At 41.9% G+C, this 26,248-nt stretch overlaps 2 protein-coding genes across 4 annotated transcripts in view; one reads left to right on the plus strand and one right to left on the minus strand.

The window, feature by feature from the left end:
• The first annotated feature begins 1,051 nt into the window (after window positions 1–1,051).
• Window positions 1,052–24,291, plus strand: tmtops2b (teleost multiple tissue opsin 2b). The gene is made up of 4 exons (XM_072686084.1): window positions 1,052–1,439; window positions 13,316–13,641; window positions 16,396–16,629; window positions 24,076–24,291. Exons 1-4 carry the CDS (start codon window positions 1,052–1,054, stop codon window positions 24,289–24,291), a joined length of 1,164 nt encoding a protein of 387 aa, XP_072542185.1.
• The window catches only part of st6gal2a (ST6 beta-galactosamide alpha-2,6-sialyltranferase 2a), a 57,882-nt gene continuing 48,941 nt past the window's right edge, over window positions 17,308–26,248 (minus strand). For all 3 annotated transcript variants that reach the window (XM_072686081.1, XM_072686082.1, XM_072686083.1), the window contains one exon: window positions 17,308–22,106. In XM_072686081.1, the coding sequence (XP_072542182.1) occupies window positions 21,859–22,106 (248 nt within the window). In that variant the 3' untranslated portion in view covers window positions 17,308–21,858. The remainder of the gene's footprint in view (window positions 22,107–26,248) is intronic.

Here is a 26,248-nt window from a genome sequence, read left to right on the forward strand (position 1 = left end):
TGGGCACAGGCTCACCAAAACTGGACTTCCAACCTATTTAAGTATCATCTCACGGTCATAATTTAGCCATTTTCCAATGGCTACTTCCAGCATGATAACTCACCATGCCACAAAGCAAAACTCTCCAAATCTCATGAACATGACGATGAGTCCAGTGTTCTTCAGTGACCTTCCCAGTCTCGGATCTGAATCCACACATTTGGCTGATGGTAGAATGTGAGGAATTGGGCAGGAATTGAGCAATCATGTCAACATGGATCAGAATCTCAAGAGAATTCTTCCAACATCTTGTGGAATCCATGCCCTGACAGAGCTGGAGCTGCTCTAAGAGCAGGGCAGTGTTCCTAATAAAGTCCTTGGTGAGTTATTTCATTCATGTTCCGTTTGAGTCATAATGTTTTTTTTTACTGTAAGGAATCTAGCTGCTCCAATGGTCCTCCTTGGTCTTTCTCGACGTCACCAGTGCTTTATATTCTACTTGGTGTTCCCACGGAGCTCCCACAGCAGTGCTGCGCGCCGCTTGAGCAGCTAGATCAGTACATGTTCATTCCTCTGCAGCTTTAGACGAGAGAGAGAGAGAGAGAGAGCCTGCCGGAATCGCCTGCCACTAATGGTGCGGCCACTAAGTGCGCGCAACGCGAATGTAGCCACAGATAAGAAGCCACTAATGAAGGGGTCCGACAAGAGTGCGGACTCTGGTTGAGTGATTAGATTTAGCAGCGATTTACGTCCCACCCCAGGCTGAGATCTGGTAACAGGTCCCGTCCAGTGCGCGCGTCTGGTTTTGTGTTTACGCACAAGCGACAGTGCGATGTGTTGGAATGACTGAATGACTGAATGTATGGATTCTCCTAATTGCCTCTGAGCGTGTTCTTAGAGGAGCCAGTCGACAATGTAAGGACGCATCATGCCCCTAGACCGTCCTTCAGCAAAGCCAGAGAAGACGCGCCTTCCCAAAGCGCACACAAGACAGCTGTAAGTCGGAGCGTCGGCGAGCATGCACGCGTCCAGAGCGAGTGCCACCCTGTAACCAGTGCCAGCGAACCGCGTAATGAGGAGGAGGAGGATGATGTTCTCCCAGCTGGCGGATTTCAACTACAGCTTCAACGTGAGCGAGGAGGACCCGTTCGCGTTCCTGGACGAGGACTGGAGCGACTCCCCGGCGGAGAAGCTCTCGCCCGCGGGCTTCATCGCCCTGTCCGTCTTCCTAGGGCTCATCATGACGTTCGGCTTTCTCAACAACTTCGTCGTGCTGGTGCTGTTCTGCAAGTTCAAGACGCTGCGCACGCCGGTCAACATGCTGCTCCTGAACATTAGCGTGAGCGACATGCTGGTGTGCATGTGCGGCACAACGCTGAGCTTCGCGTCCAGCATCCACGGCCGGTGGCTGCTGGGGAGGCAGGGCTGCATGTGGTACGGCTTCATCAACTCCTGTTTCGGTGAGTGTCAGCTCTGAACATTAGGTCAGCATGGTCTTCAAGTAAGTGTGCCTACAACATCAGTAAGAACTTTCCTAGAGGTTTCCTAAAGCAACCTTGGTCCTGGAGAATCCCCTGCTCTGCTCATTACTACTACCGCTGATCTCTGGGAGGACTTGTTGAGCTGATTAGCTGGACCAAGGGTGTTGGGAGCAGGGTGATTCATGAAAATGTGTAATTCCGAAAATGTGCAGCAATTCAGCACATGCCATAATGCGGTGCTTCCCAACCCTGGTCCTGGAGAACACTCTGCTCTGCTCAATACAGAGGTTTCCTGCTCTAGCTGGATCAGGGGTGATGAGAGCAGGGTAAATGCTAAAATTTATAATTCATAAAAAGTGCAGTAATTCAGCATGATCGTCTTCAGGCAAGAATGCCTACACTCTCAATGAGATGAACCCCACCTGACCCTTTAGATGGTTCCCCCCTGATCTGCTCATTTTATTGTTTTCCTGCAGACATTCTAGCCTCTATCTCAGGAATGTATGTTAGTGAGCTGATCAGCTGGATCAGGGGTGTTGGGAGCAGAGTAAATTTGAAACTGTGCAGAGCAGGTCCTCTAGAACCAGGGTTGGGGACAACTGCCTGAAAGAACAGTGTGTGAACAACGATATTTGAAGGTAAAAGACTTGAAGAACCTTCACATACTGTAACAGTGGCTCCTAGCCTTGTTCCTGGAAGACCCACTGCCCTGCACATTTTAGAGGTTTCCTGCTATAATACATTACCTACACCCCAGGAAGGGCTTATTAGTGAGCTGATCAGCTGGATCAGGGGTGCTGGGAGCAGAGTAAATACTAAAAATGTGCAGGGCAGGAGGTCCTTCTGAACCATGGTTGTGAACCACAGTCTTGAAGATGTGACAAAATGAGATTTGAATGGGAAGAGCCTTATTTTGGGTTTACAGAACCTTCATGCACGCTAAGATTACTTCAGATAATAGAAATATTGTGTTGACATTCAAATTAACATACAAATTAATCTCACATTGATTAAAGTCAGTTACTTTAAATAAATGAATAGCTGATGTAATCTTTAGATGACCAGTTTTACAGGTCTAGAACCTCATTTACATAAAAAAAAAAAAAAAAAACCACACACACATGCAAAATGTTGGTTTAGGTAAACAAAATCAACATTCAATATCAAATCAAACCTCAGAAACACTATTTACTATGTGAGGACCTCATGATCTAGCAGTGTTTCTCAACCCTGGCCTGGAGGGCAACCTGCCTTGCACATTTTAGTGGATTCCCTGCTTTAACACACTACCTGCAGCTCTGAAAGGGTCGGTTAATAAGTTGATTAGTAGAATCAGATGTGCTGGGAGCAGGGAAAGCAGTAAAATGTGCAGGGCAGGGTTGAGAAGCACTGATCTAGCACACCTGATTCAGCTCAGTAACTAATGAACAACCTCCTTATAAAATGTACAGAGTGGAAGATCAGAACATCCCAGCTGGGAACAGCATAGCTGGTCGAAAGAAAGGAAAAACACTGGTATGCTGGAGACACAAGACCAGCATAAACCAGCATTTGTTGTGTTCCTATCCACCCTCACACCAGCACAACCCAGCAGGTCCAAGCTGTTCTTTCCAAAGGGTTTGAAAGTTGTTTTTCTAGAGAAACCACTAAAAGTGGTCCTACGATGGTATATATATATATATATGGCGCTTGATTTTTTCTTCTGTTTTTATGAGCATGTGTTGAGTAGCATATTATGCTAAAACCTTATATCTTCATTTCTGCAGGTTTTTACTTTTTTAGACATAATGTCAATCTGGTAGTTGATGATGAGCGGACCAATAGAAATGCTCAAAAATGACATGGAAAAAAACTTTTTACATTGACTTTCATTGAAAGTTGGCATTTTGCTCTAGGTTTTCGAGTTGGAGGTGCTTGTTTAGTTGGTGGATTTTTAATATGAACAAATACTGAACAGCTGCTTTGCGTTCTCATGAATCAGAGAAACTTACTCTATGGGAATCTGTTAATTCCTCATTTCCTCTGAAATCAGCAGAGCTCATCGCTAATGATTGTTCCCCCTTTGCTGCAGTAATAGCCTTAGTCAGCTAGTGGTTTGGAAACTGGAGCTACAACACGCTGAAACTATATCTGTCTGAACATCTACTAGTAAAGACTTAACTGTTCCTCAGCTGTTTCCAGAATTGGATTGACAGTAGCATCATCACAATAATGGCTTACATTGACAGAAAGTGCTTTGACTGCCAAGCTGGGCCAGTTGAGATCAATAGTTCCTGTATTGACTGAGTGCAGAAAGGTTTAAGATTAAAAGTTATTGATGTGATGAATTTATGGATTTAGGTAACACTGAAGCTTAAGGTAAAAGGTGTGTGTTCTTGTGCCACATTTTCGCTTTAGAAAGATTGCTCGCATATCCCACTAAAACACCCGAATAATATGCATTTCCAGCATATCATAGGCATGGCTGTAATTACAGCAGTTTTAAAAACTAATAAAAACTGGATTTAAAAAAAGGCACTGCTGCATGGGTCCAGAGTACCATGCTTTTTTTACAGTCACTAGAGGGGGCAGAAGCCAGGGGAGGGCTGGATACTTTGGGGATTTGGTGAGTAGGAGAGTAGTGGTCTTATGACAAATTGCACTCAATGTCAGTTAAATTAATTGACAGTGTTCTTACCATGTGGGCCAGTCCTCTAGAGCTAAATATGAGTAAAAATGGATGGATGTCACATGAAAGTGGAAGGGTGCCTTCTACTGGTTTCTCCTGAATTCTGATGAGCTTGTGGAAACTCTTCAAAAAAAGTAGTGCATTCCACATTTGCTGAAGATATAATGGCAGGAACAGACTATATATGGGCTGGAATGGGGCGAAACTGTGCAAAGGGTGATAGCTGGAACAGATTTATATGTACTGAAATAGGAACAGTTAAACCAGTGGTTAAAAGATTAGTGTGTCCAAGGATTGGTAATCCAGTGCAGAGAACATCTGGGGACTTAAAAATAGCATAATGGAGCAAATACACACAATGTATGCAGAGAGAGGGCAAAGAAAGAGGAGGAGATTGTACTTGAAGGATCCTGTTGCGAAAGTTATCCATTTTCTTTTTGGAACAGCATAAAAGTAAAAGGATATCTAACTCAGTCAGCAGCTCGTGTGGGTCTTTGTTGTTAATTCTCCCTTCTTCTTTGCTCTTTCATTCCTTCATGTCAGTCTGGGTTTTCCGCTCTCCAGTCAACCTCCAGAGCACTTCCTCTCAGCCCTCTTATGGTTCTAGCACGTTCATTTGTTGGGGTAAAGGGACTGAGAATCATTCTGGTACTTAGAAGTCTTGGCCATTGTCTTGAACTCCATCTCCACGAGGAATGGATCTTTTTGAACTGTTTTTTTTTTTTTTTTGCTGTAGGTTTTCCTTGCACCATTGGTCTGTCTTTGCTCTGACCTTAGAGCAGACTCTTCACTTATTTATGAAATAATAGTTCATTTGCAAAATGGCCAAATCATCTATAGGAGACAGTGGGATGACATATGTTTAAACCCCCTTAAGCAGTCAGATCTATATGTCTAAAAAAGGGCCTGTGCTCAAGCTGACAAAAATATTAACAGATATATAAGCAGCCTGACAGCACTTGGACTTATTTTGAAGAAGCTCCTGGGGGGGGGGGGGTGGTAGAGACTCTAATACACTTGCATAATAACAAGAGCAACTGGGCATCTCCATGTTCACAGTGATTATACACAGCTAGTGTTCATTTTCCTCGGATTGTTCCTCAATTGAAACACTTCACTGTCTTTTTCCACTTGTCCCAAGCCATTTAAACCTTCCCTACACACTAATGGTGCATTATCCCAAAGGTTAATTACAGAGCCTTCATTTTTAAGAGTGTAATTCATCTCTTGAACTTGCTACTCTTAATTCATGGAATCTCTAATTATTATCACAGCAGTAGGTTTTCTATTCAAACAATCTTTTATTAAATGTCCAAAGCGTCTCTAAAATGCACTTATGTGCATTTATTGGCATGAAAGGAGAAAGAATCAAGTTATCATAACCTTTATAGAAGGGATGGGGTGAGGTGGTGGTCATTTAACATCCTGACCTCACTAGCTCTCATCATTTAATGCAATCAAATCCCCACAGCAACAAAAGCAGGATAAACTCTTTTTAATACCCTTGATTTGAGAACAGTGAACGAGCGGGTGTCCTAATACTTTTGTCCATATAGTGTACTTATTTATTTATTTATTTTCCGACTTACTGAATAGGTTGAAATTTATCATCTGGGCCAGGTCTTGACTAAAGTTTTAAGTCTTGACTGATGTTGTGAGGGTAGGTCTCACTGGTCATCATAGGTTATTATCCCCTCAATTGTCAAGGGCCATTCATCTCACAAGTGCTTCCCTAGACAATTTCTAAATCTTAGAGAGAGCAAAGATGAGCCTCCTGAACGCTGTTGCCCTTTTACCTTATTTTCATTTGCATTACTTAGGTGGATTGCTCTCAAGGGTCCATCTTCTGTACCAGTTATACTATACACCATTGCATTGCATTTAATTACAGTGCCCTCAAACACCCTGTCTTAACCCATATCATTTATTTTTCTTTATTTAAAACAATTTACCTTTATGATATGTTGTTAGACTCAATGATTGTAGATCAAACATGGACGATGTGGTTCCCTTCCCTTCTGTTCTAAAGACATAAAGCCAAAACTGTCCGCCATGTTGTCAAATTTGAAACCAGAGTCTGTGCAAAGGAGCCCAGAGGCGGAGCCAGACTCGTCTATTCATTTCGTCACCCTCTCCCAGACCAGGTGTTTCACAGACCGCCTTCATTGAGCTCATAGCACTGAAGAAAAGTGGATGTCTCCCTGGACACCCCCAGTTTGTCCAGTACATGTAATGTTTAACCAGTAAAAGTGCACGTATTTGTCACTGTACAGCGAAATGTGTCCTCCACATTTAACCCATCTGTGGCAGTGAACACACACACTAGGGGCAGTGAGTACTCCAGCGCCCAGGGAGCGTTGAGCCCTGTTGGGCCCTTGCTCAAGGGCCCAACAGTGGCAGCTTGCCAAGCCCAGGAACCGAACCCACAACCCTGTTATCGTTCCACTGTTCCACTACAACTCCATTCCATGTAATGAACACAGACAGAGCAATGCAGGTCCCACAGACAGGGTCTCTGCCAGCCAAGGCTGTCAATCACTTCATTTCTGAATGTGACCCCACCTTATTCTACTAAATCATAAGAAGAAAACTGATTGCTGGGGGAAAATGAAAAAAGTGGCAGTATTAGCACAGGGAAGACTAAGTGCTGGAATGAGACACTGGAGATGGAAAGACAGTTTAGAGCAGAAAAATATGGTGGAAAATAGGTTGTTATGTCAATAAAACAACGGGCAGAGCTACCCACCATACTGCAACCAGCCAGCAGAGGCGCTAGACCTGTGTTTGCTTTACTTTTGAGAGATGTTGTGCTGTCCATGTTTTCTACAGTCATTGGTTGAAGCATCACAAAGATTATTTTATTATTTTAAGGTAAAAAGCTACATAGTGTTGCTTTAAGTACCATGTTTTACCTTTGAGGCTAAATTTATACAGTTTGTAATGTTTTTATGTAAATGAGTCATCTTGTTCCTAACATAGCCAACAAACATTTTCAATATGTCTGAAACAATAACAAAAGCAATAACACTAGCCAAATTATACAGTACCAGTGATAGTGGGCAAGGATGATGTTTTCACTGTCTTGATGGCAGGAGAACATAAGCAGCGCATCTGGGAAAATGAACAAGATTGAAAATTGACCTGCATTAACACAGTAAACACTTGTGGAGTGTGGAGGCGTCCATCCTTAACTGGAGTACGCTTGAAGGCACCTTTTGTGCAGGGGTGTATTGTTAAAATAATGATTAATCAAACACAAACACCTAGTAAACTATTCAGCTGGAGAGAGAGAGAGAGAGCGAGAGAGAGAGAGAGAGAGAGAGAGAGTGTACTGTGTTTCTATGGAAGAGAGTAATTACAAATTATACATGAAGAGCACCTTGTGATATCATCGATTGGGCCTCATTATGCTTTCCCTATTACAGAAAACAGAGAGATAAAGATGGGAAAGGAACAGGAACAGACAGATGTTATTGTCTCTGAATGAATTTGGACAAAGAATAGAATGGCACCTCTCTCAAGCTCAGCCTAATGACAGTTACTGAACCTGAGATAGGACCATCTTCTCCTTAATGACTGAATTATATATTAGTCAACATATTCTACTGAATACAGTGTACCCCTTCCACTGTTCTATACAAAAAAAGACTATGCTGTTTTTGTTGGAGTAACTGTCTCTGGCTATTGTCCAGGGAAGGCTTTCTACTGGGTTTTGGAACATTGCTGTAAAGATTTGATTGCATTCAGTGACAAGAGCATTAATGCTCTTATGTTGGATGATCACCACCCCAACTCACCCCCAACTCCCAGACTCATCCCAAAAGTATTGGATTGAGCACCAACCATCGTTCCAGACAACACAGTTCTACTGCTCTACAGCTCAATGCTAGGGGGCTTTATACCCCTCTAGTCCATGCCTAGCATTATGCATGTTGCCAATTGGTTCATGATGATCTGCTCCAGAGAGTCCTAATCTATTAGCAGTACTTCTCAACAGGACTAGACAAATTGTGTGTCAGCTGTGTCAGCAATGTGTGTCAACTATGTCAGCAATGACTGCAACTTAAAGTATCTGAATGAATTTATTAGAATGGGTGTCCATAAACATTTGGGCAGAAAACTTCTGGATGAATAGACCAAAAGAAATGCTCTAAATTATGTAATATATGCAAAATGATCTCTTATTTTGCATTGACTTCCGTTCCAAGCATTTTGCCTTCTCCTGTAAAGTCACCATTTTCATTTCATCACCTGCACCCCTTATGCTGGGGGACAGATTCATTGATTTATTGATTTCCGTGGAGATGGGAGCTTTGTGTACTGTAAATGTCACAATAAACAATTATGAAAACAATTGCAAGCCATTTTCTGTAATTCTGTAGGTCCATTACTATAATTAAATTAGAGAGTAATACTGTAATTGTACAATACAGTAATCAACTGTAGAGTTGAAATCACGATTATTCAACCCGCTTATTAACAACATTATTAGCACAGATATCACAATATCTCAACTATAACTATTTAAGTATAAGAATTATTCAAGATTAATTAGGCGACACCCCCCCCCTGTAGTTCACTAATATTCATGAGTTTGTGTGCAGCCACCACCTTATTCAAATTTCACCTTAGATGGGATTCAAGTCAAGTGAGGACCGCTGTTCCAGGACATCCTCTGAAACCATGCCGTGGTGGACTTTGAGGTTTGCTTGGGATAACCGTCCTGTTGGAAGGTCCAATGATGCCCAAGCTTTGGCTTCCTCACAGAAGGCGTTTTTCCTAGGATTTCCTGATGCTTGATGGAATCCATCTTGCCCTTCCATGCACTGCAGGTTTTCAGTGCTGGAGATAGCAAAGCAGCCCCAGAGCATCACCAAGCAACTGCCATGCTTTACTGTTGGGCATGGCATGTTCTTTTCGGCATATGCTCACGCACATCTGATGCAACTAATAAAGTCCTTGATTAGTTGCAGCAGGTGTGCTTGAGCCAGATTTGGAAATGTGTGCATTTATGAGGGATTTTTTGGGGGGGTAAATAATTCTAAAACTGCAGTCATCATTACAAATGTCATTCTGTGTTGAATTTGGAGAAAGCACTCATTAAATTAGCTGTGTTGAGATATTTAAATTGTTCCAGTCTGGTCTATTGCAAACAACTAAAAGCGTGTACATTTTGCTAATAAATCTGATTCAATAGAGTTAAATAATTCTGATTGCAACTACTTTGGCAAAAAACTTGACCTGCATCTCCTAATAAAACATATTTTACAGTAAATCACTGCCATCTTTCTACTGTAAATTCCCAGCTAACATGCTCATGTGGGTCTCACAAGGGTGAAACGTGGCCTAGGTGGTCTTCCCAAATGCGGCCCATTGCTACAGCACAACTTTATGTCATGGGTCCCATCTAGGCCACGTATGCAGTGTACACAACCCAGATGGGCCCAAGTTGAACCCCTCCTGGTCCCATCACTGACCATTGTGTGCATCCATATGTAGGGCAAAAAAAATAAAAAAAAAATAAAAAATGTTTTCCAGTTGGGCTACCCATACAGCCTCCACACGGACACGTTAGCCGGGTCGCTTTTGATATTGCTTCAGTCTTCAAGACTGATATGCATGTAAATGACCTCATTCAAAAAGCAGTCCGAGCTGAAACGCTCTTTTTAAATAGGTAATGAGACTAAACTGCTGAAGGCCGCAAAGATGGATATAAAAAATTAATAATATGGGGCAGGAATAAAAATTTGGAGTGAGCTTTTTCTCCTGCGTGATAGGGAAGAGAGCAGGGAGCTGTAAGTTTAGGGTTTTACAGGAGTGTTCTCATGCTGGAAATACATAATCCCCCCTAATTACATTTTAATCTCATTGCTGAACAAATTTTCCATGTATAAAGAAAAAAGCTAGATTGTTTTGCCCCAAATGAATCTAATGAGATGCATCTTTTCCTTTATGGATCATTCTGAATCCCTTCCTTCATTGTTGGAATTCTTTAAGGTCACTTTGAGAAAGAGAGAGAGAGAGAGGTTTTCACAGACCTGAAGGCAGCAGTCTATCTGAGCAGGTCCTTGTGGAAAAGTCCTAGTTTAGCATTTGTTTAAAGTACTGCAGACAGTGGTGATGTCTCTTTGCCCACTGGGATCAAATCCCTATTCAACAAAACAGGGGTATCTCCAAATTCCCTGTAGCCTCTTCATGGAAAGCATGCTGCTACACAAGCTTACAGTAGTTCAGCCACATGCAGTATGAACACTTCCTCCTTGTTGAGCTGTACTGTACACTAGCTGACTGCTGTTGTACAGTCAGTCCCAATAGTTAGGCGACTGAGAAAGCACTATGGGTGCATGCATGGGATATCCTGGAACAGTACATGATTTGATCTGCAGTGTCAACATTTCAACACTTACAGGCTGTTAAAGATGTACTGCTAACCTCTTGTTTCACCTAGTCATGCTGGATTTCCAGTTTGCCAACCAGTTTCACCATCCAAAAACCAGCTCTACCTACACACAAAAGACGTGGTGGCGTGACAGTGTGAGTTGGGCTGGTACGAGTGGGTCAGCAGTGCTGCTGGAGTTCTTAAACCCCTAAGCTTCACTGCTGGACTGACTTGTCCACCAACCAATTAATAGCAAATCTGTGGTTCTGTGGGGTCCTGACCATTGAAGAACAGGGTGAAAGGAGGGTTACAAAGTGTGCAGAGAAACAGAGGGTCTGTAGTCTGTGATTGTAGAACTACAATGTGTTCCTATATGGGAAGTGGAGCTGCTCTTGCTCTTGCAGTTCTGATGATGTCTACCACCATATACCATATACCGGAAAATATGTACTGTGCGGTTCTGCCTGTATTGATTATGACTCATTTAAACACATTGAACATTTTACTGTCTTTGACACCTGCACAATACAAACACAGAGTGGGTCATGCTGTTGAGGGCCTATTCTTTCTTTTGTAGATCAAACAGCTTCATGACTGGCAATACAAAGGCATATTTCATCATATATGACACAATCATCCATCATAGATGAAAACCCATATTTCCAGGAACTTCTGATAACTCAGAGTGCGTTAGCGGCAACAAATGGTTCCTCAGATCTTGCAACAAAAGTACTTGACAGTCTTTTGGCTAAACATTGCTCAAATGGTGATCAGTTTGATATTTTTTAAATGTAAGCCTTTCTCTTACAGTATTAGCTGATCTGAGTGGGTTCTGCTGGTCAGGTGACTGAAGTACAGACGCTTTTGTGTTGCAAGCTCTTTAAGTGCTGGCAGTGTGAAACCACCTTGCTGTTGCTCTGTGGGAGGGGGTACACTCACTGCTGCCCCTGTAAAATGACCTTTAAGGGTCCTGGTGTTTGTGTGCATTTCTCTTTTATTGTTCACCCTTTTCTCAGTGCCGCTCCATTGATTTCTGCCTCACTCTTGCATGCTGTTTATCCTCTTCTCTGTCTTTTCTGCTTAATTCCTTCTTACTCTTCCCACCACAAAGGTGCCATAAGGGTTCTCTGAAGCAGTGCTGCCATAATGTGGCTATGACTGAATTTTGAGTGTGGTGATAGCAGAGCTGTAACTAGTTACCTCAAGTCTGTATGTGTTGAATCAATCACTATTAAGTCCTCTAGCATTCTGCCGATCATCAGGAACTTGACTTAATTACGTTAGTCCTTAACATTTTCTTAATTTTTATCTGATACAGACTAAAAGAACACTTATTTCAGTCTGTCTGCTTGCTTTTATCATAGAGGATCTCTCCTTAATTCTATCAGTTTATTCAATCTCTTTATTGTGCAGGGTTACACAGGTGCAAGATGGGGAAAGATGTATGGTCTTTGACATGGTCTTTAGTCAGTGCTGTGCAACTAAAGAAGGAACAGATGGCAAGAGAGTAAGGATGACTGGACAAACATTTTGCAACAATATTTACTCCCTACTCAATATCTTACTCAATATTTAATCCCTACAAATGCTAGAAACTTGTCCAGCCTAGATATACAACACTATAATCTTTTGAGTGCTTTTAGATCTTTTATTTGTCTTTTGAAAGTATTGTGAGTCCCAGAAAAAAGTAAAGTACAAGGTGAACTTTCAGTGACCTTTTGAGGATGTTTTGAGTCCATAAAATCTAAGGGACTCTAGAGGTTTATGAGAAAGGAGCAGCAAAAGTGCTAAGAGAGGTTACAGAAAGTCTAGAGAGGATTGTCTTTTAGGAAGAACCACTTCACTGTAGCAGTTGAGAATGACTTTGCAAAATCTGGTCGCAGTGGAGATGAAGTTCCAGAAGTGAGAACTTACCAACCAATCAGCTGATCAATCAATCAATCAATTAGTCAATCACTCTCTCAGTCAAACAGTCAGTCAGACATTATCTGTCTATAACTATTTTATGTCTCTCATCAACGAAGACCACATACTCAATCAGTTATCTATCTATCTATCTATCTATCTATCTATCTATCTATCTATCTATCCACCTTTTGGACAAAAGTATTGGGACACCTGCTCATTCATTGTTTCTTCCAAAATCAAGTCTTAGGAGTTTATCATGCTTTTGTTGGAGTAACTCTCTACAATCCAGGAGAGGATTTCTACTAGATTTTACTAGATAGGATTTGATTGATTGAGTCCAATTCGATTGGAAAATTTGTCTACAGAGGCTAGACAAGCTGTGTGTGTGCATTTGCACATTAGTGCCACCAATGGGTGCAACTTGAAGGAGCTGAATGCTGTCATTAGATGGGGTGCCCACAAACATTTGGACATATCTGTGTGTCTGTTCGTTACTCAGTCCATCAATCAGTCAGTCAGCCCGTCCGTCCGTCATCAATATATACTCAATATAGATAATATAATCAATCACTCGTCTACAGTCTATCTATCTACCTATCTTTCTATCTCTAGATTGTAAATAATAAAAAGAGATCTTCAATCATTTGCCAGTCTGTTTATCTATCTATATCTGTCTGTCTGTCTAAATACAATATAGAAGACAATATAATCAATCATCTACCAGTCTATCTATCTAGCGATCTGTCCACCACTATGTTATGATCAATATAATCAGTAAATTAATCTATCTGTCTTTCTTTGTGTCTGTACAGCACTAGCTGACAACGTCCAGAAATGTATAAGCCATACAACACTTACTAACTCTGATTTTATCTCCCTCTTCCACCTCTTTCTCCTCAGGTATCGTGTCTCTAATATCCTTGGTGATTCTGTCATACGACCGCTACAGCACACTGACGATGTACAACAAGCAGGGTCCGGACTACCGTAAGCCCTTACTAGCGGTGGGGGGCTCATGGCTGTACTCCGTGATCTGGACAGTGCCTCCTCTGCTGGGATGGAGTAGCTATGGCCTAGAAGGGGCTGGCACCAGCTGTTCTGTATCATGGACCGAGCACTCACCCCAGTCCCACGCATACATCATCTGCCTGTTTGTCTTCTGCCTGGCTCTGCCGGTGCTTGTCATGGTCTACAGCTATGGGAGGCTACTTTATGCAGTCAAACAGGTAGGCTATGGCTTTCATTCATATAGCTGTAATCAGTCAAACACTTAGATGTTCCTTTCGGCAGGGTCCCTCTGGATGACTTAATAATGATGCCTCATTACAGAAATAACTGCCACGCACTTTCAGATTAATCGTACCAGTCAGAATTATGACCAATGATCCTCACAGATCTCACAGATTTCCTTCTAGAAAAAAAAAAATTCAATACGGGTACAGTTAATACTAAACCAACATGATGGACATAGAGGCATGGTACTGAGTTATATGTATGTGCAGTTTGCCGCTAACAATTGACTCTGTTAAGATTATCCATACCACAAACTACAAAATCACCTGGGAAGATCAGTGAACATCCTAAAATTAATACAACAAGAGGGAGGAATTGGCCTCAAATATTTTCCATGAACTTCACAAGACCTCTGAAGATATGGTAGAAGATGTGGTATCTCACACCAAGACGTTAGCAGCAGATCCATCACAGCGTTCACTTGCTACCTAATTTACCTATTTTAAAAAATTTAATCAACACCTTGACAGATGCCCCAGTAGCTGATGTTCTGGCTAATTGGTGGGTGTATATGTATTTTATAAACATACACAGCATATTTAACCGCATAGCTCAGGACCAAAGTGGACAGTTTCTGCATAGCTTTTTAACACCAGTCGCTCACCATTAAAACACACAGCATGTGGTGTTGAGCTACCCCTGGTTTAAAATGTGCTTCAACAAACAAACACAGAAATCAATTTTTTTTTCTATGTCTGCTGGTATTGAAGGGACTAAGGATTCAGTTGGATTGAAGTGAAGAATAATGTTAACTGGCATCTAATAGAATATCTAATCAAAGGAGTTTCTTGACTTTATGATCTGCCGGGTAGCAAACGTGAACAAAACCTAAACCAGGTCCTTTTACCTCTCTATGGAGTCTGGCACGATTTAATGAGGTTGCTGATTGGGTTCCTGCATTGATTTTTATGTCTTACATTTATTTTTTTTATTAAATGTATTTATTTATTTTTTTTATTAAAACATTTTAGTCAATTGCATCAGGGATTCCAGGAGTGAACACACTGCCTGTGCTTGTGTCTTACACACGTTAGCAGGATGTTCTATCTGCAGAACATGCGGTGAAGTTGCTAGGTGTTTTATTGAACAAGAAAGCGGCCCCTTCTCAATGTCTTGCCATTGCAGGGTGACAGAAGGAAACGAACTATGCTACGTGTCTTTCCTGACTCGCTGACTGAAACATGATTATTCTTTTTACTCCACATTCATTTACCCTCCTGGCATCATTCACTTTGTCTCTGAGCCTATGATGACAACGACTGATTGCTCAATTGACTGATTGTTCCTACATCATGAAGCTGCCAGTGACTGGATGAAACAGATGGGCTGATTGTGTATGCCTATGCTGTTGTAGATGGCTGGTGTGACAGTGATTGGTTTTATGGGATGAACACACACTGCTACACTACAGATAATAGCGGTTAAATTTTTTTGATACACTCACCACGGGCATGAATATTGCAGTGTTGAGCTGAACTTGTCCTTTTTTGGGGGCAGAATGGGTGTACAACACGCATAACACTACAAAAAGAGTTGCGTTGACAGCCCTGATTGGACTGGCCAACACACAGCACAAATCCAAGGAGCTTAATGTAGATCTGAGAAGAGCTCGAAATAAAGTCAGCAATGTCTCTTGAAGACATTTCTGAGGAACTGCAGATTCTATTATCATCAGTTTAAAATGTATGTTGTTGCAAACTTAAGTTAAAGCTAGCAGCTGAACACACGGACATAGAAAAAGGCCCCTAGAGGAGGAGTAAGTGTGTGGCACTCAAACTGCAAAACACTGCACCAGCTGTTAAGCATGGTGGTGGTAGTAACATTCTCTAGGACTGTTTGGGAAATGGTACATTGCACAAACTGGATAAAAAAATGAAGGCAGAGGAGGACTACCTCTAAATTAGTCAGCATAACCTCAGACCATCAGCTAGTCGGTTGAAACCTGCACACCATTGAGTGTTCCGACAGGACAGAGACCCCAAACGCGCATTAATGGTGGTTGTGACATTGATAATGGAGGCTAACAAAGTCTTGATATGTGGATTTGTTGTGCTTAAATCAACCAATTTAATTGAACTCTACCAATTCTGCCAAGACAAGTGGTCAGATCCAACCAGATTACTCCTAAAAACTTAATGGCTACCAAAAGCGTAGTCTATGTACAATATGCTAAGGGACATTTCGGTAGTGCAGGCCATGCCCTGAGAAGGAACAGGAGGGTGGACTCAAAGGAATTTTGATTCCAGGTCAGCTTTCTTGTTGTTCCCTGTTGGTATGTTGAGTGATAAGGGGACAAGGGGAGAAGACGGGGTGGAGTTTATTCCATGCAGAGGTGAACTGAGAAGCAGGGTATATATGGCTCATGTAGACGGGGGTCCCTGGTGAGCGTACTTAAACTTTTGACTACAACCATATGACTAGGTCTAGATCTGCCCATGTCTTTGCAAAACATCAACTGAACATGCTTTAACATGCCAACTACTGGTCAACCTCAAATGTGTCACCCAGTGCTTTCTACATGGTTCTGTAAATGAGGTGCTAGATACATACATTTGAAGCACCTCCACATTCTATACAGTTATTATATATTTAGGACTTTCCTAGTCATCCTAACCTCTGCAACTATTGAATCAGAAAACACTGCTAGACTTCATCCTCTTACCTCACCTTCTTATTTTGCCGTCCAGGTGGGGAAGATTCGCAAGTCGGCAGCTCGGAGGAGGGAGTACCATGTGTTGTTTATGGTGATCACTACAGTGGTGTGTTACCTGCTGTGCTGGACGCCGTACAGCGTGGTGGCCATAATGGCCACCTTTGGTCGGCCGGGAATCATTACACCCGTCGCTAGTGTGGTGCCCTCTCTCCTAGCCAAGAGCAGCACCGTGATCAACCCAGTTATATATATCCTTATGAACAAACAGGTAAGAGCATTCTTCCATCAATACCCACTAAATCACCATCATTCCTCACAGTTTCAGTACTGAAGAACCCTATCTAAACCACATACGCAGAACATGCAGAGCCAAGCCTCTGAAAGGTTGTAATAGCAGCACTAATACATCACAAATGATCATAAGAGCCCTGATACTGGACCATGTTACCACATCATAATTTACTACCTATAGAAAAAAGACGACAAAGACTTGGAGTTACTTTAAACACACACACACACACACACACACACACACACACACACACACACACACACAAAAAAACACAATTTTAGGCTTTACTTTTGTGACAGTTAAACTGAATAACTCGTCACATGGACCTTAATTTGTGTATTTTTATTTACATGTTAGAAAACAATGAACATATTACACAAGATCATTTAAAACCAGATTCAAGTCTAGTCATGAAATTTGCATTAACAAATGAAAATGCCAAAAAAAAGGCTTTTGAAAGTGAGCTGGCTGGAAAGTGAAATTGCTGCCATTTTCAGTCATTAGAACAGGCTTGAAATATACAGGTTTACCAGATCAAAGGTTAAAAGGCTGTGTGGCAGAGAGAGAGAGAGAGAGAGAGAGAGAGAGAGAGAGAGAGAGAGAGAGAGAGAGAGAGAGAGAGAGAGAGAGAGAGAGAGAGAGAGAGAGGAGAGAGAGAGAGAGAGAGAGAGAGAGAGAGAGAGAGAGAGAGAGAGAGAGAGAGAGAGAGTATGTAAAAGAATGTGAAAGCATGTAAGGCAGTGTGCGAAAGAACATGAGAAAAAGACGAAGCACAAGAAAGTAATTGAGCAAGTGAGAGCACACAGAAAAGGTGAGAAAGAGAAAGCACAGAAATGAGAATGAGAGAGAGAGAGAGGTGTGCAAGAGCGATATTGGACAGTGACTAGTGGGTTTTTTGGCTCTGATCTCCCTCATATTAAATTTAAAGTGAAATAATGACTGAGGTGTAATGTGCAGCACAGAGCAAAGGTACGAAAAAGGTGTAGAGTGCTCCTCCCAGATTTAAAAAAAAAAAAAAAAAAAAAAAAAAAAAAAAAAAGGGATTCTGAGATTTTATCATAGATGTGACAACACCAGTACACCAGTATCTCACAGGATTCACTAGTACAATATAAAGATCAATGGATTTTTGCTAAACAGTCTTAAAAATAACCTGTATACTGCCAGCAGACGAACAATGACAAAACTTTTTACTGTATTACCTTTTTTCGACTTTTCTGTTTTTATTTGCGACACAAAACTTTTTAAATAAACATAAAGAAAACGGCATAAACATAGCAAAGATACTAAAGCAGATGAATGATGGAATAGATCATACCTGTACCATACTGAGCGGCCACTGATTTACTCAATGACATTATTTATCTGCATGATGCATGTGACACTCAAAAATAAGTGAACGTAGTTTGCAGAAGTTGTCAAGATAACCTAATGAGGTTTGATCCCTAAACATTAATGGGTGTACCTTTAAATGAAAGCTGATGTACCAAACCTTCACGTCAGTCATTTGTTTTCAAAGCCAAATGTGCAGGAGAACAAACTGTCCAACCGTCACTGTCCAATTATGGATGGGCAATTTCGGTTCTGAAGGGCCAGATTCCTACACAGGTTTGTCCTTTTCCTGCTCAAGCACACCTGATTTAACTTGCCTGTTAACTGCCAGAGCAGGTAGCTCAGCAAACCATGCTGCACTCCGGCCCCCCAATCCCCAGCCCTGAACTAGAGAGTCAGATAGAGAGTAGAGAGGGGAGAGAGAGAGAGAGAGAGAGAGAGAGAGAGAGAGAGAGAGAGAGAGAGAGAGAGAGAGAGAGAGAGAGAGAATCAGAGAGAGAGTGAGAGAGAGAGAGAGAGAGAGAGTGAGAGAGAGACAGAGAGAGCGAGAGAGAGCGAGAGAGAGTCAGAGAGAGCGAGAGAGAGAGAGAGAGAATCAGAGAGAGAGAGAGAGAGAGAGAGAGAGTGTGTCAGAGAGAGTCAGAGAGAGCGAGAGAGAGTCAGAGAGAGCGAGAGAGATTGAAACCCAGCACAGATGCACAGCACCACAGTTCCAGCACCATACACTCAGAGACCTTCACCCCTCAACCAGAATAACACGTCAATATTGTTCGGTTCAGAACTTCCACCAAAGCCAAACCAACACACTGCATTGATAATCTCACCAAATTGTCTAACACAGACATACACAACTTAAAAGAAGCCAAAGGAAAGTTTACATCCCCTTTTACCAGCTTATTTTTCTACCTAGACCAGAAGTTCTCAAACCCAGCCATAGGGATCATATATATGCACATTTCTAATCACCCCTCCCTCTACACTCTTAAAAGTAAGGCTGCTACAACAAGGTTCTTTGAGCAGTGCCATAGAACCACTTTGGTTCCATTAAGATCTGTGGATGTAAACCTTCACTTGATGCAAGTTTGTCTTTATGGAAGTGGTTCTTATGTAGAATCACTTAAAAGAACCCTTTGTAGCACCTTTATTTTTTAAGAGTGCAGCTCACCTGAATTGATTCATTAAGTAATCAAAAAGTCTCTAAATGGTTCAGGATGGGTTAAAGTAGGGGAAAAAAGCACAAATGTGCTGAGAACAAGGTCCCTATGACTGACTTTAGGAACTGCTGACCTCTATTTACAGACGACAAAGCATGTTCACCACAAAGGGTTCAGAAACCCTGCTACTTAGCATGCTGCATCCACTTTGCATTGTACTAATTACATAGTTTTTCTTTTGGAAAGTAGTTGTACAATCACACCAGCACAACAGTTTGTGACAAAATGGGAAACAAAAAAAAATAGTGTTACCAAGAGGACTGAAATTGAACACCCGCAGATTCTGAATACTTTCTGTAGTGTACAGTGGACCACAATGCTTTTGGGAAGCACAATCCAGACTAGTTAGGTTAACAAGAACCTCCCTAAACACCAACTCAATTCTTTCTGTTGCTCTGAAACGAACAGCACGCAGAGTGTAGTGCCCATCTTCGTGGACAATGGTGCTAATCCTTTTAAAGGCTTGTGAGGAGAAAACATTCAGTGAGAAGTTGCTCAGAAACAGAGCTCAGCTTAACTTACACCCTGCGGAAATGCAGGGAAACCCAGCCACTTACTGACCAGCAGCTTCAAAAGGCCTTATGTCAAGTCCACTAATGCACCTCTCTGAAGGAGAGGCAAGCAAAGATCTATGGCTCTCACCAAGTCTAGAATGCGGAGTGCAGGTTTTTACCATATGTTGGTTCATACCACACCATAGAACACCAGAAATGTCCTCTTCATTAGAGAGAATTGGAGTGATGGCACAACTAATAGAATAAACAACTAAATATGAGCTTTCCTGTACAATTCAGGACTATAAACAAACACAGAGCCTACCATTAACCAACATTCGCCTTGCTTGTGTCATTTGTGTCAGGCTTGGACTGTTGGGAGAGCCGTTTGCTGCACTCCTTTAACACCTTTAAGAATTTTTTAACTAACCCAAAAGACCTACAGAGCTTCACCATCATCTCAAGTTCTAGAAGCACTAGAAGATACAGCACAAGAATCCAGAGGCTTGTGTTTTTGCTGCATTATGTCCATAGCTTCTGAAATAAAGGCAGAGAAGGTTAATTACTCTTTCTTGTAACACTGTCAGTTATACTTACCCACTATAGTAGCATACTTATCATACATAGAGATTCATGAACCTAAGTCCACAGAGGACTGTGAAAAGGATGTGTTGGCTATTGAACTCTGCTCAGGGAGGCCGCGTTTCATAGTCTAATGTACACCTGAGTGAAAACATCCGTTAACAGTTTTGCTATTACAGTTCACAACAGCTATACAGATTTTAGTTCACCTCCGCTAAATCATACAAATGAGCTTGTAAGTCTTTTCCCCCTCACAAATCAAGGGCACATACTGAAACAACGTAGACACATAAGACAGAACCTTGTATTCCATCAGTTTAGAAAAAAAGGGAAAAAATCTATTTACATATCAAACACAATGTGAAGTTAAAAATCTTAAAAACGTCCAAATAAAAAGCTTCAAAATACGATGCATACAATGCATGGAAAACTTGTTTCATTCGCTTTTGAGTGCGACTCCACGGGGAGCGCATGAGGGACCTGTTAGCTCATGGGGCCGCAAAACACATAGGTCAACCAGGCAATGCTGGCTTGAACACAACACAATCAAATCACTGCATTGATTATATTGCCAAAGGCCTGAAGTCAAGCGACTGTCGAGCTGTGGTTGGGCGAATGCAGGGTACGGGTCACCGAGCCCTCTTATCCGGCCTCGCTTTGAAACGGTTTTGCACAAACAGTTTCAAACACTCTTAAAGTGCAGAATGGGGGTGAAAATGAGGTTCTCAACTGCTTTGATGATGTATGTCTGAATGTTTTTCTTAAATCAGTGGCAAAGAGGTCATGTGAGACTTAAGTTAAAAATACAGCACAGGTCAGACGGCAGTCTAGGAAGAGCACAATATTTTCCAGGATGTTTAAAGAATTTGAGCAGCCGAGGAAACCGTAATACAGCAGTAAACAGAACTCCGATCTCCACGGAGTGCGACAAGGAGACCTGCTATTAAGTTATTAGAGAAAAATAAAACGTTTTACCAGTCCACTGGTAAAACAGTGTGTTCAAAGTGTGCAGTCACTGAAGAAAATAAATAAAAACCTTCATTCTTTAGTGAGAAGATCATTTGTCATTAGTTTTTACATACTACGTGTGTTTATGTGACCTACAATGGACTGGTGACATTCAGTGTGGTTGACTGCTAAAGCGTTTCTCAAAAAAATGCCAGAACGCAGGAATTTCCATCGCAGGCAAGATTTCAGTTGAAACACACAAATAGGCATTCCCCTTTCCCACACATCCCCCTTAGGACTAGACCATCACACAATCACAAACACTGTCAACGTTGTCACGTGATGGCTAGCAACAGCAAAATGACCAAAGATCTAAAAACTTCTTCTCTAAAAGAACCCTATTGCTATCCAATGATCTCTAAAAATCACACATGGCTCAGAAAACGCAACGTTTACAAACTGTTCCTTAAGAGCACAGTTTTGTCCCTGTTGACCGTCGTGCTCAGGCTTTGCAGTCAGGGTCCGTGGGTCCGGGGCCACGGCACAACCCAGCTTCCAGCTGTCCCGGAATGGTCCATGGGCTTCCTCTGCAAATCGAGGACGATTATTGCACCCTTCTCCGCCTGGGTAGGAGTTCAGGGGTCACAGTGGATGGTGTTGAAGCCAGGGAGCGTGACCTTGCCTTTCCTCTTGAGGTCGTTCTCGGAGCCCAAATTGATGCGCTGGATTAGCATCTTCTCGTAGAGCAGCGGATGATAAGCACCCAGAGTGCACGCTGCATCGTAGTAGCGCTCGTGGTAATGGCACAAGTCTGTCTGTCGGTGTGATGGGATGTACTCATAGACGTGGACCTCGTCACACAGGGACATCATCAGCAGGATGCCTGAAAGGCAAGATCAGAGCCAGTGGTCAAGTCAAATTCAGAAGAAACAAACGTAGATTTAGAGAAATGCTTTATAACCGAGGTATGATCGGATTTTTTTTTATTTTTTATTATTATTTAATAAATATACAAAATGACAATCAACAAAAAAATACTATACTACTCCTTCTAACCTCCACCCACACCTGCTCCAGCTCATCCCACCCCACCCACCACAAACACACCCATATATACGTATACGCACACATTCTAATACTGAGTAATCCTCATGGTAAAAGATATGTCTTCAGATCTTCATTTCCATTCAGTCATATTCTCATTGTAGCTGGATTTACTCTTAACTCTAGCTCAAGACAATCCTAAATAGAGAATATCCAAAACTAGTGCAACCAGACTGTAATAGAAAGAGAATGAGGATGAGGAGGCCAGAGCATCAGTCCTACCAACCACAGAAGTGTGGTTTTCAACCTCCACCTTGATCATTTTCTGAGACGAACTTGTTGGTTTCTTGCTCACGAGCTTCAGATGCAAATATAACAATAAAAAAAAAGTGTTGTTTTAAACCTATGCTTAAATCTTAAAGTGGGGGGTTTGCTTGATCAGAGATCAATATAACAAGTCTCTCGCTTTGTGCCTCACCAGAAGTCTTCATATTACGGGTCTTCAAATCCAGGCTTTTGAATCTAATCCCAGTTTCTGGATACAGTTCACAGCTTTTAATTGCTCTCTCATAGGTCAATCAGTTCATGTCCTAGAAGAGCCAGAGCTCAACAGAGTTATCTGCATAAAGTTTAAACCTGGCAATTAACCAAGAAGTTGAATCAGATGAGTTTCAGAATTAAAAAAAAATAAATAATCATAATTTGGTTTCATCAATTGTAGGCTTGAGCAAAAATTATAACCAATATACAACAATGGGATGAGTTGGAAATAAGGTGGGGTGATGTCAGGATGTTGGATGATCCTTAATAACGGTCTTGTTGCCGAATTCAATCAAATCCTCTCAGCAGTGCGCCAAAATCTAGTAGAAAGTCAGCAAATACAGTTACTTCAACAAAAGCAGAATAACTCTTAATATCCTTGCTTTCAGAGGAAACAAATGAGCAGGTGTCTCAATATCATTTCTAAATGGTTCTATATAGAATCAGAGTTTTACTATGGTTACCTTTGGCCAAACTTGCATTTCTTAGCAAATGAACAGAAATAACATTGACTAAATCCAGGGCTCACCAATCCTTTCCACAAAGGGCTGGTGTGACTGAAAATGTTCATTCCTAACAAGCAGCCACACTGGCCCTTTATGGACAAGACTGGTGACCCCCTGACAAACACCCCTATAACAAGTTCATTTAAAAAATGATCATCTGTGATAATCGGCTGTACGCTACAAACGCAGTACAAGAAGATTAGGTATGAGGATTTAACACACCATGGCACAAAGACTGTTTGCACATTTTGAGATTCCTAGCATTATCATGCTACGACGCTCAAGCATTTAGAGCAGAACACCACGCGCTGCGGCTAGTCCTTTGTAGACTGAATCCATTTGGGTGAATCTTTTACAGACCATCGTGGTGCACAACAGATTCATCTCCCTCACAGAAACAGAACAGTTTTATAACCACACACTGAGGCCAAGAGTGTTGCTCTTGTCCGGGGTGGAATTGGAGCAGTAAAGGAGGGAAACGATGTAAACCAGGAAAGACAGCAAAAGTCAGTCTCTAGAGTGCTGTGTTGACAACCAACACGTCCCTCCTTGCATCATTAGTGTCAGGCTTGGACCACTGTGACAGCCTTTCACTGCACACTGAACTTTCAACAAACCCAAGAGACCTGCAGAGCTACATGCTCATCTCAAGCCCTCAAAACACTAAAAGGCACACTACAGAATTAATGCGACAATACTTGACACCTAATCTTCCAGTCCTTCATTTCATAAATCTTTCATTCCTTTGTCCCCACCCTGTAGTTCTACAGATGTTTCCTGATCCTGTTCCACTGCAAGGTGAGGTCTATGGAGAATGGTCACTCGTCCATGCCCTCCAAGACCACGGTCATCCAACTGAACCGTATGGTACACAGCAACACCGTGGCTTGCACGGCGCAGATTTCCACTGGCTTACAGGATCAAGGCTGCAGCACCACAGCCATGGAGAGAAGCAACCCTCCAGAGGTCTCGTCGTAACGAGGGGATCCTCCTCTTCTCCTGCATGTGTGAATGTCGTCCCTGCCAACAGCGAGAGGATAACCTGGCCTGCCATCGCAGCTGGTGAAGAACACTGTTGCACGCAAAACCCTCAACACTGCTCAACACGGAGTTTGTGCCATCAGTGCTGTACCATCCCAATCACGACCTCCACCTGCTTCTTAATGCAGGAGTTCCATGCTCCAAGTCTGGAGTGCCAAACTCTGAGCTCCTTCATTAAGAAGTTCTGTTCAAAACGGTTTGATGGTAATAGTAATTCTGCTTCCGGTTATGCAACAGTAGCTCTCACAGTAATGTAATAACAAACCCTGGTAATAGACAAGACTGTGTGCAGTGTTCTTGTTAATGGACTTCAGTCATATAATGCTCACAGGTACATCTGTGATGTTTCTATCTGGGCTCCCTGTAGTAATTTGGGGGAAATACGGCTTTAATTTCCCCATCTAAAAGTATTACAGCTCACATACTGCTTTCCTTAATCTGCCTTTGCCCTTTTCTTCCAAGCCTTCCTAGTTTTCTGTGTGAAAGCATAAGTTGGCAAAGTAGTTCTGGTAATGTCAAAAAGACCAGGTCTGACGAAAGTGATCGTTATCTTTGGACTGAAACTCCATTAAAGAATGTTCCCTTGTAAAAATGGACGATGAAAAAAAACTGTGGTGTTCCACTTCGCTCAACCTGCAGGACTTTCTTCTACCTTTGAAAGATGTGAATGTACCCTGTGGATGGTGCGGCCGTCTAATGTTTTCTAAGGACTGGAGTGGGCCAGTGCTAGGTGAACTTCTATGTGATGTTCTTTTATGTGGTTTCTGTCCACCCTGCTGTTCTGACCATGCCATCCTCACATGAACCTTCAATGCCAGTTCTAAAGGAACAAAGTATTTGTATGTGTGTTTGTGTAAAGTGTGTGAGGTCATCTAGCTCCAACTGTGGCCAGCAAAACAGAAAGTGTTGTGTGTTGTGTGCTCTCTAGTTGTGTCTAGGGGAGATAATGTGCAGTTCATGGACCTTTTGAATCTCTGGGATCAATTGCAGTGAACGTTTTCAGTGCCATACACTGTCCTCTGACAATAAATACAGTGCGCTTCTGTGTGGTGTCTCCAACTGCTTATTTTTCTAATAGTCTGTGCAGTTATCCAGATCCAACCTTCATTTGCAGGCAACTACAAAAACTGGATAGAAACAGATAAGCCCTACGGGACACAAGGAATTGGGACGTTTCTTTTTAAAAAAGTCAGACATGTTCTCTGAGGCTGTTACATTTTAACAAACACAATGAGTCATCGCATGAAGCAATAAAAGACTTGCTCCACTCAAATCCACAGTGAAATCTTAAAGATTCTAGACATTATTGCTGAACTCTGGATGGCAGCATTTATTAAGACTAGTCTATATCTACATTATTCTGCAAGTATTTGAAATATAAGAGCATAAATGATGCATCATACTACACAGATTTAAAATAGTGGTGAACACAAAATAATAATAAAAATGTATATTTAAAAAGGTATATATGTGGTATATTATGGTAGTGGGGACTGAAGCAGTGGTCTGGTCAAATAACAATAAAGGTTTCCTAGAATGGAAAACTGCATTTACCTTGGCATAGGCAAATAAGCAGAGTTTGGTACTTGTAAAATTGCACTTAAACATTTTTCTGCCCTAACCAAAGTTTGTCCTGCTTTTGTTGGAGTAACTATCTCTAAATGAGGCTTTCTACTTGATTTTGGACCATTCAGCGATTCGTGCATTAGTGAAGTCACTAGGTTGGGTGATCACCACCCCACCTCTTCCCTAACTCCCCAGTTCAGAAAAGTATTGGAACACTACTCGTTGCAGAGACCACAGTTCCACTGCTCCACAGTACAATGCTAAGGGGCTTTATATTGCTCTAGCCCACGCCTGGCATTAGGCATGGCGCCAATAGGTTCATGTTTAT

Source organism: Salminus brasiliensis, chromosome 8 (assembly GCF_030463535.1).
Source record: "Salminus brasiliensis chromosome 8, fSalBra1.hap2, whole genome shotgun sequence".
In the NCBI taxonomy this organism is placed as follows: domain Eukaryota; kingdom Metazoa; phylum Chordata; class Actinopteri; order Characiformes; family Bryconidae; genus Salminus; species Salminus brasiliensis.